The sequence below is a fragment of the Pogonomyrmex barbatus genome, unplaced genomic scaffold (genome assembly GCF_055798465.1).
Source record: "Pogonomyrmex barbatus isolate J1 unplaced genomic scaffold, ASM5579846v1 scaffold10, whole genome shotgun sequence".
Lineage (NCBI taxonomy): Eukaryota > Metazoa > Arthropoda > Insecta > Hymenoptera > Formicidae > Pogonomyrmex > Pogonomyrmex barbatus.
Genome location: NW_028297099.1, coordinates 8190366 through 8203006, shown reverse-complemented (window position 1 = coordinate 8203006; position 12641 = coordinate 8190366). Strand labels below are relative to the sequence as shown.

At 41.2% G+C, this 12641-nt stretch overlaps 1 protein-coding gene and 1 long non-coding RNA gene across 12 annotated transcripts in view; one reads left to right on the top strand and one right to left on the bottom strand.

The window, feature by feature from the left end:
• LOC105423105 (uncharacterized) overlaps nucleotides 1-12641 on the top strand; it is a 128730-nt gene that overhangs the window by 58410 nt on the left and 57679 nt on the right. For all 11 annotated transcript variants that reach the window (XR_016137876.1, XM_089070397.1, XM_011632746.3 and 8 more), the window contains exon 3: nucleotides 10568-10616. Coding sequence is in view for 10 of the 11 variants with exons in the window: in XM_089070397.1 (XP_088926523.1) it covers nucleotides 10568-10616 (49 nt within the window). In the remaining variant the exon portion in view is untranslated. The remainder of the gene's footprint in view (nucleotides 1-10567; nucleotides 10617-12641) is intronic.
• On the bottom strand, nucleotides 3361-9766 carry LOC148937917 (uncharacterized). Its single transcript, XR_016137891.1, has 2 exons — nucleotides 9416-9766; nucleotides 3361-5168 (listed from the first exon to the last, which is right to left on the bottom strand). It is a non-coding gene; the product is annotated as an uncharacterized LOC148937917 (long non-coding RNA).

The following is a 12641-nucleotide window of genomic DNA, read 5'->3' as shown; positions in this document are numbered from 1 at the left end:
TGTGTGTGTGTGTGTGTGTGTGTGTAATGGCATTCATTTGTACGTATATATATAAAACACGGAAAATATTTATTCAGCACACATATGTTTCTTGTGTTCTTCTTTCTTCCAATAATAAACCGATCAATCATTTTCTATTTACTGCATCTTATCTCACATACCGCATCTTCCGCTTTCCTTATATCTTCTGCCTCGCGACGTCCAAGACTCTATCGATTCTTGCGTCGCGTTTGTTGCGAGGAAAGGAATTTTAATTACCAGCTGAAAACAAATGCTGAAATCAAAATGAGCACTATTAAAATAATCGTCTCGAGTAGCAACGCGCGGTTGATGATTATATTATCGTGTTCCCGTTAATGACGCAGTCAGACGTCACGTGGCACATTTTCACGGCTTTCAGCTTGAAACCGTTCCCTTATATCTCGTGTTCATTAATTCGCGGAGGCGGAAACGGAAATCATGGGAATCCCTTTGGCCGACTGCAACTTAGCGTTGCATAATTCGTCGGAGATGAATTAGTGAGTGCGCATGATGTTGAACGATAAATTCTTTCTCCTTTCCGCCATACTCAATTAGACTTATTAGTGGCAACTTTTATTCCCTCATTATCATTTCTCAAGCATTCACTTTCTTCTCTGTCTTTCTATATTTGCTGTTTTATATATACGTGTGTGTGTGTGTGTGTGTATTTATATAACTTTATAAATATAATATTAATATAATATAAATATAAAGTATAAAATATTAATATATATAATATATACATATATATAGAATTGTCAAAGGAGAATAAAATTTCTTTGAGTACATCATTATATGTATATAATTCTCTCTCTCTCTCTCTCTCTCTATATATATAGAATTGTATGTAATTTTATATATATATATATATATATATATATATAAAATTATACATATATATGTAATAACATATAATATAGTAACATATAATTGTATACATATAATGATGTACTCAAAGAAATTTTATTCTCCTTTGATGCTGCTATCCATCTCTTCTTATCTTCATTGCGCGGAATATTTCGAAGCAATAAAAAAAAGAACTTTGCAACGGAAGCATGAAAGTCCATAATGCAATCGCGATATCGTCAGACGATTTGACAGAGCAAGTTCTGCCTTTGTCTTCTTTTACTTTTTTCTTCCGGACAATTTTCAATCCGTCTCTTTAAAGTTCTTTCTCTAGACAATTTTCAGTCTATGTCGCGGTCGTTTACGTTATTATTTCGCCATCGCAACGCTTCGCCTGTCATTATTATGCGAAAAAAAATGTTCAATTGTAAATATTCACGAAATTGAGAGGAATATGTGTGAACAGCACGTAAAAAAGCGAACTACCTTCTCCTCTCTTTTCTATGAAAATATGAAATACTGATAACATTACTCCTTCCCCCTCTTCTCTCTGGATGATTCAGCAAATACTATTTTTGCACCTGAATATTGTTTCATTCAACATTATTCTTTTTTTTTTTATAAAAAATATTTAACTACAACCATTTGAAAGTCTATGAAAATGTGAAAATAATAAAAATTCTACGTGTCTTATTTTTCCCAACTTGGATTGAGTGAAGCTCAATGAAAGTGATATGATCTTGCAAAAATTCAAACAATTTCAACTACTAATCGTTCGTTTGAACTGTCCAGTTTTATCGTTTCAAAATCCATACGCGCGTGAGACATAAATAACGCGAGCACTACGTTGAGCGTTTGTCAACTCCAATGTCATTGAATTCAAATAAAACTCAAATCCCGTGGGAAGATTGGGAGATTTTTCGACGTGCCTTGTCGACTGCGTAAAGCGTAAAGACCTCCGGTCGACTACCGCCGACAAAGTCGAACGGATATTTCCTTACATATGAATAAGCTTACCTTCAACTGCAAAAATGTCCGAAAAGGTTCTCTCTCTCCCCCTCTCTTTCTCTCTCTCTCTCTCTCCCCCTCTCCCTCTCGATGGTCTCGTATCTTTTCCTATCTCTCGCGACGCCCGCAGGATGTACGCGCGAATCACTATACCACACCATACTGTGCACAAACTCGCTGTCGAGCTATCGCTTTGATGCATCTAAGCTTTTTCATCTGGCTCATAGTCATGCATAGAAATGTATGCGCCAGTGAAAATACGGTCGAAAGAGGAATGTCGGGCGAATGTCGGCGAGATATCCAACGAGACCGAAGGGAACGAGACGATGGGAAGGCATTGTAGTCTACTGTTGCGATAAAGGGGTGATTGTTGTCGATAAGGGAAACTGTGAGGGTGAACCGTGTAAATGGGTCAAGTGCTCCGTGTACACCTCCTATTAAATTTAACTGCCTATAGGCAGCTAATGTTTCCGGCGAACTTCTCTAATTCTGGAAAATTTATCAGAATTAATTATAAAATAATTAACTGACGAAAATAATATTCCGTTTAAGATGCGTTTGTAGATGCCTGCTCGTATTCTCGTTCGCTTGACGCGTTCTTGACGACGGCTCTCGCGCCGATAAACTCTCGCAGCAACGAGGGATGTTCATCCGCGGAACTCGACGGAGCTACTTGTGTAAAATGTGGGAATTGCAACTTGACAAACATAATTCATCTCCGCGCTGCCTCCGTCATTTCGTTACGCAAGTTCGTTTGTGTGTCGCTCGGCAAGTGTTTCGCCCGCGTTCGCAAGCGAAGTCCTTTTCGTGCCGGCACGTTGTTGATGGGGAGGGTTTTACTATTTTCACCGAGCGGACCTTTCGGCATGACTATCGATCGGCTACCTAGGTCAACGAATGTAGCGAGGGATTGCACTCGCCGGGAAAGACTTGGTTGCACGACCGGGCACGTGCGTTGCGTACGGCATGCGCGATGTGTAAAGGTCCATTCACACGTATCATCGAGATGCACGGTATAACGTAACCGTGGCATGGCCATGTTGTTATGATATTTTACGTTTTTTTGTTGAATGTTGCTCATGTACAAACCATTCGAGTAATGGTTGTGTCGAGTTAAAAACATTTACGCAAAAAATTATCGCGATGACATTCGCGATAAGAGAAAACAAAATAATTCTGGAGACTATATATTTATGACAATTATGACATTTAAATACCTGCAACTAATTTTTCAAAATGATAAATAAATACGAAAGTAGTATTGAGTATAATAAAAATATAATCACAGTAATGATATATGTGTAACACAGTAATTATTAATTGATAATGAAATTATCGACTCAACTATAATTATATATAGCTGTAGATTTTATACAAATAGAATATGACATTACATTTTTCAGTTTAGACAAATATTTTTGTAAAGTAAGCATAATGCCACAATGTCATTGAGATAAGTTTAAAAAATACATACAACAGCGATATACAATATATTAATTTATCTAATGATTTATTAAAAATTATTAATATCGCTACATTTTTTTGATTCATTACAACTTATCGATTGTTCTTATTACAACTTTATTATACATAGTTGAGGCACTATTCGTGTAAATTTTTAGTTGCTGGTACGACTTTTTTCTCTGAGTGTAGAAGAATATAAATATCTACGGTCCTACGCAATTTTAATATATCATCGAATAATATCTTGTAAAATGTTATTAATTGGCGATTTTGAACGTGTAATTGATTACAAATGCGCTCAATTGTTACATGATGATGTCATTATATTGAAATCAGATACGAAAAGTCAATGCAGACAATTTGCGATCTTCAATACCGTTGCATGCATTTGACACGATTCTGAATGATTACGTTATCCTAATTAACGTTCAATTTATGATTTGTGACGCGCATCAAGCGAGCCATTGATAAAATAGATACGTATTCGTCCGCGCGCGTAAGATACGGAGATTAAATTTTTAAAAATAGTGATATTGCCTCGCATATTTTATCGAATACTGCAGAGAAAAAGAACGGAAGGGCACGAAAATCAACGGACAGAAATGAGAAAGGGGCGATTCCCCGTTGCTTCGAAAGGGGATCTATTCTGTTTCAATTATACTCCTGGGATGCTGTAAGAGGAAGCGACGTATTGATGTATATGGCGTACCACGACCGACAAGATTTCACGTATCGATCTAAACAGTGTAAACTTCTTGTACATTTATCGCTACATGTAGAATAGCAAACTCGCAAAGCCCAATAATCGTAATAATTAACTCTCAATTTGCTGAGTTTACAATTCGCGATCGATAAATAAATCGTAAATTTTTCGATTCCAGTTTTACCATAGCGTTTTAATCTCGATAAATTCGACAATATCGCAAAAATCTAATTTTTTTCGTCATTGTTATTCGTAAAAATTCCGTGCCTTTTTACAACATTGTCAAATCAGTAATAATACTCTGGGTAGTATGAATTTTACAAGCCATTTAAAAGAATTCACTTGCATAATTATTCACTGCATTACGTAAACTCGCAAATCTTTAAAAGAGAGATATAGAGAGATATTCCGGCAATTTTTTAAAATCTTTGTTTTAAAGTATAGTTTTCAAAAGTTTATATATAAAGTTTATATCTCATTGAAATTCATGCTATTTCTCCTGAACGCGTTTATATCACTTTCACGAAAGGAGCATCTCATGTAGCGTTGGTTAGCCGACCTGTAAGTTGCAGGATAACTTTTAGTCCCGCGATCAATATTCAGCGGGGAGCTTGACAAAGCAACAGGATGCATCCGCCGGGAAGTTAACATAAATTCTCCAACTAATATCCTGCCTTATACCATTAAGCTCGGTATGCTTATAAATTAGCTTTGGCGCTTATTTAGCTTTAACGTTTATTTTGCTATGGCTTCCGATAAATTCCACATCGGCTAGTTTCCGGAAACGTCAACTATCTCTGCCCCTCCCAACAGTCATTCCGTGAGTCATTCGGACTTCACGAGGTGAGCATGAAGCATGAAGCTAAAATAAATTTCTCCGACAAACCGCGAACTACGACTGTGGAAAAGGTCAGAGGCGGAAGACGAGAAGTGGACGAAAGCGACGGAGAGAGAAAGGACAAAGGAAAGGAAAGGAGCGGAAGCAGCTTTATCGACTATAGACTCGGCTTGTATTGGGACCTGCAGGTACCTACAGGAGTCGCTCGCCATGTTTGTCCCACAGACGCTACGACGACAGTACGTCTGCTTCTTCTTCTTTCTCCTTTTGTAATGGTCGAGACATATCCTGAAGTCAATACAAGTCACGATTCAATACGAAAATAAATATATTTGCAAACAAATGCGAAAACAAACTTAAAAGATAGATGACAAATGATGGAGGACAAATGCTAAGCGTCGTTTCAAAAAATTTGTAGAGACGCAAGTCCGTATCACTCAAAGATGTCCCAATGAGACTCACAGTACGTCCGCGACGTTTCTTTCGGGCAATACTTTCGGGAATTAAAAACAGAGGAGGATGAAAAAAGAAGAAGAAGAAGAGAGAGAGAGAGAGAGAGAGAGAGAAACGATATCCCGCATGCAAACTGCCGGAAGAGAGTAAGCTGGGGAAACGACGCCGCTCTCTTTCATGGAGCTCACACTCGGGAGGATCCTCTTACATTCTTCCGATATGAAGCACAACGAGCAAGCACTTTGCGTCAGTTTACGCGAGGAGGTTTCATCCAGGATGCAAAAATATTTGCGAGTCCTCCATAGAGAAGCCTTTCATGCACATCCAGCCGTCGTTTCTTTTTTCCATCCCTCCGTCCATCCCTCAGCCACAAGCCCCTCGTTTTCTACTATTAGATATTAGTCTTCGTCTTGTTCTTCTCTTTCCGTTTCAACTCCCACGTTGAACTCGATCGCAGCTAAATACATTTATTGATTTTTATATATATATATATATATTTTTTTTAATGCGCTCCGATAATGAAAAGTATACGTATGTTTATAATAAATATAGATTGCTACCTTGTAATGTGACGCTTCAAACTAATTTGGCCGTATGTCTTCCCTCTTAAAATACGTACTTTATTATATATTTATATGAAAATACATGGGAGGAGACTTGAGACTTGGATATGTAGAATCGCTCGCGCGTATTTCAAACAATTACTTCACGAGCACGGTCGAGATCTCTGCATTCATATATAACTCCTCACACGTTAATTTTACCCTGACCTTCCCGCGGATGTTGCGATTCCTACGCGACAAGGTCGTCCGTGAAAAAAAGATGGGTTTATATAGTCGACTTTTATATATCACCGTCTCCCTCGCTCGCCATTAACAATTTATCGACGTCCAATTATTCGCGACGCTTCTTCTCATCTATTTCCGTAGGATATCGATCGCGATATAAATTCTGGGTCAGCTGACACGGTGAACTTAAAGGATGGCGAGCGTGCGTTATGGGGCAGCCGCGAGTGAATTTATTAAAGATATTCCGGAAATACGTAACTGCGAAGGGGATCGTGGCGAGGAGTGACGTTTAATACGCATAAACAACGTTTTAATAACGTAATTGCTGTCGTGGATTTGGAGCGTATTTAATCCATGCGCGCAGTAACCCAGTGGACCGCATTAAACTCTCATTTACAGACTGCCGAGCGAGGCTGCCGCATGCGTTTTTAATTGTCTGCTTTACTTTGTCCATCTCGTCACGTTCAACGTTATATTCGAGCATAACTACTCTAATTTCATTATAACGCGCGATGCGCGGTAGCGTCGTATTACGATAAATATATGCTTGTAACGTGAATAACTGTAATAAGCGGCGCAAAGAACAGCGCGAAGCTTTTCCTACGACGCTTTTCACGGAGTGTCCCAAGCACACCTTCACATTCTTTGGTATGTTTATCTCCAATTTACTGCCGGGCCAACATTTGGAAACATTTCGCACGATCACCCATCGCGTCGCTCCGCGACGCTTTAATTCTTTCTTAATTTTCAAGCGATAAAATTCGAACGATTAGAAATTAAATTAACAATAATCAGATTCTCGATGTAAATACAATCGACAATTAGGACAAATGAGAAAAGCCCGATAAGAAGTGCGCAGTTAACAATAAGACATTTCTTTTTTATATTTGAAAAAATTCAGCCGCTGGAAATTAAATATTAGAATATGCAGGGCATTTTGTAAAAGCCATTCCATTTCATTTATTTCTGCAAACTTGAAGACGCTGTCTTTTTATCTGATATCCATTTTTATTTTCTGCCGAAAAATTCTGGGACATCCCGCATGAACGGTAACCGCGAGAACATACAGAATGATGATCGCCGTGCGCGATTTCCTCCTATAAGAAGCCATTCCCAAGCCCGAAAAAGATCGGCGGGGGTTGATATCGTCGCGTGGCGTAGGGACGTATGCCGCATTCACCACCGCGCCACCACCGCGAATAAACGAGTACACACGCCGCGCTACATCAAAGGGTTAGATCGTGGCGCATCGCACCGCATCGCGGCGACCCAATTTCGGTCGCCCGCGTGCGCGAACGTTACAGACTTTAACGTACGATGCATTTTGAGTGCACCCCGCGCGACGCAACGGTCGTTTATATCCCCGACAATCGGTTACTCCCCGTAGCGCCGCCTAATTCCGCATCGTCGTTAAAGCGTCGCGAGTCGCGCGGCGCTTCCCCGTTACCCGGAAGCGATCCATTAATGGCGAAACAAACCATTGCGCACGTTTATAAAGATTAATATTAATTCTTTCTAAAGTTTTAAAAATACCTTGACTTTGCGTTATATTGTACGATAAGGATTGCAATGCGGTTTCGAGCAATGTTCGAGACATAACACTATTTTTATTTTGCTGTTGTGTACGATCATGACAATTATCGAGATTATCGAATTATTATTATTATTGTATATTGTCTGATCAATTATATTTTTTTAAACGTTTAACGTTATAAATATCAAAGTACAGACGCATTATAATTTTACAGTGTTTCGTGAAGAACTTGTTTCGTGTTTTATCTCGATTTTGTAACGCCATTTGGGAAGATATCATGATCACTAGAACAAGAGGAAAAAAAAGATCGATAATTTCACCCTTTCGCGAAGAAACGGAGTTTCGAGCGCAGGGTTGTGGAAGAAAACAGCGGTTTGGTGATTCCGGAGATGGAAACAGCTCTATTAGAGCGCACGAGTGTGGTTTAGTACATTGGTTTTTAATTACGTCGTGAGCTCGGAAGTTATATGGCGCGGCGCATCCTCCTCTTCTTCTTCTTCTTCTTCTTCTTCTTCTTCTTTTTCTCTTCTCTCTCTCTCTCTCTCTCTCTCTCTCTCTCTCTCTCTCCTTTTCTCTTTCGCTCTAGACCAGCAATTAGAGCAGCAATTTTGTACCAATTAAGGACAGTCATTAAAATCCGCACTCCGCAGACTATGAGAGCGGATCGGAAGACGCGAGCCACGCAATGGAGTGTCTGGAATTTCATTTGGATGCTATCCCGAACGAAGCGACGTTAATATGACATTAATCAATCCGCCATCCGTGCGGCGCAACGCGCGTGTTCGATTACAGTCGATTATCTTATTGTCATCTAAACGCGATTGGATTCTAATGCCGGGTAAGATCAGCGGCCGGCATTCGGCGGGACGAATTGGAAACGGACGGGGGGCAAGCCGGTCAATCGAATCTGTGGTTTCGGCGGGCCGATACATTTGCCGTTTTCGGTTTCAGCTTTTCGATAAAACGAATCGACAATTTTCAAGTCCCGTTATACAGTTTCGTTCGTCATCGGATCGACCAATCCTGCAATTAGAATGCGAGGAAAACAGGTTGAGTATAGTTTAGAAAAAAAAAATTGACATTTAAAGAAAAGATCGACTTGTTTACTATAATATCTATTTTTAATGTGATTCTCGCCTGACTTCGTTGACATTTATTTGCATAACGTAGTATGCAGAAAATCGCAAACGAAACTAAATTCGTCAATCGTTTCTGAAGGCATGAAAATATCGAATTTACTCAAATACCAATTAGTGCGAAATATATCGCATTACATTATATTTTATTTATCGTATATGTTATATATTATGTGTATATGTATACGTATGTATATATATATAATTCGCGCGCGCGCCCACACACACACACACACACACACACACACACACACACACACACACACACACACACATTTCGATGACCACTGGAACGGAAAAGTTCAATTATCGACGCTCGGAAGCGGGGTGGTATTTTTACGTCGCGCCGAGATGACATCAATTTATAACAGTCCTCACAATTTCGGAAGATCAAATCGAATCAAGTCGACCGATAAAAAAAGGATTCAGGCTTTAATATCAGATGACACGGAGAATGGCAATGGAAATCCGAAGCGGGCGTCTGTCGCGCGTGATCGCACGCGTGCGTGCCCGTTGGACGCGCGTGCATCACGCGTCACAGCGTCCGGCTGCGCTGGCCGACGCCGACGACGCCGACGACGACGACGACGAACAAGAGCTATACGTATGGAACAGAGTACGTACGTGCTCGCCGTTCTCAAGAATAAAATCGTCCGGGACGATAAATCGATCTCTCTCGCTAACCGAGGCGGCTTTCCGAACGAACAGCTACGCATCACGTCGCGCAACCATACTACATCTACCGACTTGTGCAGCTTGAGTAATAAAAAGCGATGGCGCGTTATGCGCCTCGCGTATATCATCTTTGCCTTTGCGACTGCACGCGTGAGCACAGTATGTCGACCCTTCCTTCCCTGTAGCGGCAAATGCCACTGAAGCCGTTGTTCAACGAATGTCACAACGGAACTTCTCGTATGCAGAAACGATAACGAGACAATCTTTATACAGCGAGCAATCGCATTAATTTAAAAAAAAAAAAAAAAGAAAAAAGAAACATGATGTAAGAATACGCGTGAAAATACGATTCTCTCATAAAAGCGATATTGTGATAAAGAAGATGAGGAAATAAAAATGAAAGCTGAGAATAATAAAGTTATTGAAATGTTTTATTGATTAAATTTCACTCGACACACTCGAAATAATTTTGTCGTCGGTTTAACATTATTATTTTATCGTTTAATTTAACTGGGATGATTCGTAAATGTCTGCCAGTTTTCCAAAGGAACAATGCATGTTTCGCGTAGCATTATATTATTCCAATATGCGGTTACTGCTGGGTGAAATGTCAGCTTTCCCAGTGCGGAAACTCGTCGAATGAAACCTTCATTTCGGAGCTATTTTTTTTTTCTCTTTTTTGTCGTCTTTTTTGACGTCATGATATCGACCGATCCTTTCGTCTGCATGGCCAAATGCCATGCATAAATTTTCAATGCTCCCGTGCCGAAAAACGCCGTAGCTCCGTATTGTCTGAGAATCGAGGTCGAGATTCGTCCGCGAGTCGCGGAAGCGGAAAGTGAGGATCGCTCGATATTCTCCGACAGGCGCTGAGACGATTATTTTTAAAGTAGCATACGTTTAGGAGAAAACCTAGCGAAATACATTATGAAAGAGCATATGATGAAAAGATGACAAGTAAAATATTCACGTCGAATCGGGCCTGGCGAATGATGTGAAATGTGGATTTTTCTCAGAGTAAATTATAAATATGATAAATGATAAAGGTATTGTATTCTCCATCACAAATGTTTCAAAGGCATCTTTTCTTTTCTGTTACAGGCTCGACCAGCCGGTGACCAGCTCTGCGCCCGGGATGGACAACAAAAAGGTAAAAAGGATATTTACTGGCAACCGATGTGTGAACATTTTCACAGATATATTACATGGAATTGTTTATTGAGAAATTATTTGTATTTATAATTATTAGAAATTATTTTTTCTCGAACAACAGAATGTCACGATCGAATTTATTATCATGAAGAGAGGCGAGATTAACGGTACCAAAATTGTAGTACCGGTCGCCATGAATAACGATTGTCCCCGCGATCGATTATTACCTACTGTTCGTAACCGCAATGTTTAATGAGTTGCATGCCGGCCTTTGTGCGAGCGAGAATGACAGAGGGTTCTCCGTGCTGCTCTCCCAATTAGAGGCGTCGCTCGAATTAGCGTCGTGTGATTCGGCGATTACCTCGTTTCGGAATAATGGCAAGCGATACGAATCAGCCGTGATTTAATTCGACGCCATCGTGGGAAGAGAAGATAGAAAGAGAGAGAGAGAGAGAAAGAGCAGGAAGGGAGAGCGAAAGTTTGCCGCGAAAGTTCGGCCGCTTTTCCCGTACCTCGGAAAGAACCAAGTTTTCCTCGGGATCGGCGAATCCGGGAATCTTGTCTTTTTTGACGGGGAGAGGGGGGGGGGTGGAGGCGAGCTGCCCCAGCACTCGCTTCCGTCGTCGAGGAACCACGCGCGAGCAGCTCCTGTAATTTAACGGATTACCCGGGCGACTCCTCTTCCGTGTCCGGCTTTTTTGCGGCGCGACGAGAACTCGTGCGGAGGAAATTTCAGAGATGAGACGGACGACGCGACGGGTCGACGAGCGTGCGCTAAATGTTCTTTTGCGGCAACTCCCGCGAACTCGGGGAGAGATCGGCCGCGAGAGTTCCACCTGAACGACGAATGCGTTCCGTTATTCGATGCATCCTCCGAGAGCGCAAATACCCGCACGGTGCAGCTTTTACCGGTGCGCGATTTAGGGACGCTCCCTGTGCAGCGTTATTCTACATACGCTGTAGACACTTGCGAGTCTCTCCAAAGGCCGTTCGCGGCACTTTGTATTTCTGAAAAATCACAGCTCGTGTTATCGGCGTTTCTAAGAGCGCCAAGAAACTACGGTCGTCCGTAGTCGAGGCACCGGGGCATGTTCCGGAAACCTCTTCTCTTATGCCCTCAGATAAAATATATCCGCGAATTTCGCGTTGACGGGAACCTTTCTGAGAAGTGAGAGAGTTGGCAAGTATCGCGTTTGAAATCGTCACGTTGTGAAAAAATGAAGAAGACGTTGCGCGATTGAGATTTTCCGTCGTGCGCGTTTCGTCGAAATTTATCAACTTGCGATTTGTCAGTAAATTTGGATAGCGCGGAAAGAAACACGTGACGGAGAAATATTAAAAAGTAGCATATTGGTGAATTGTAAACTACTTCATAAACGATGTTAACATCAATATCTCTCGTTCGATGGAACCGTATCTCGCTGCTGCGCGCAATATTTCACGAAGGAGACCTTGCGAGCGTCGCAAATATGTAAACTATTTTTCGTCGCCGGCTGCATTCGGGGCCGAGATGTCTCGTAAAATTCTGGAGGAAATGGGAAAACCGGCCTGGAGCCGAGACAAGATATACAGCGAACGGTAAATTATTCATTTCCACGTCAGGGATGGAGTTCCGAGTGTTCCCACGACCCTCTCCAATCTTTTGTACCGAGACCGATACGCTGCCGCTCTTTTGCGCATGTATTTTTAAATCGGACGGGAAAGTAGAGGGAAATCGATAGCGGGCTGCACAATACACCGGGTCTATTTCGAGGATTAAATCCGACTGGACTTTACAAAGGCACGTGCTTGTCATTGAAAATGTATCCCGCCGCCCACAACGCGAATTCATCGAGTAATTAGATATTTACCGATTGTTTTGCTCGTCAGACCGCGTTCTTTCTTCTCCTCCTTGACAAGCGTCGCGAGAAGAGGAAAATCGACGAATCGAACGAATTTCACGTTCGACTGGCGATCGGGCTATCACCCCCGTCTTTTCTTCCTTTTTCGTTCCCATGGCTTTTCATTATCGGGTAATCGTTCC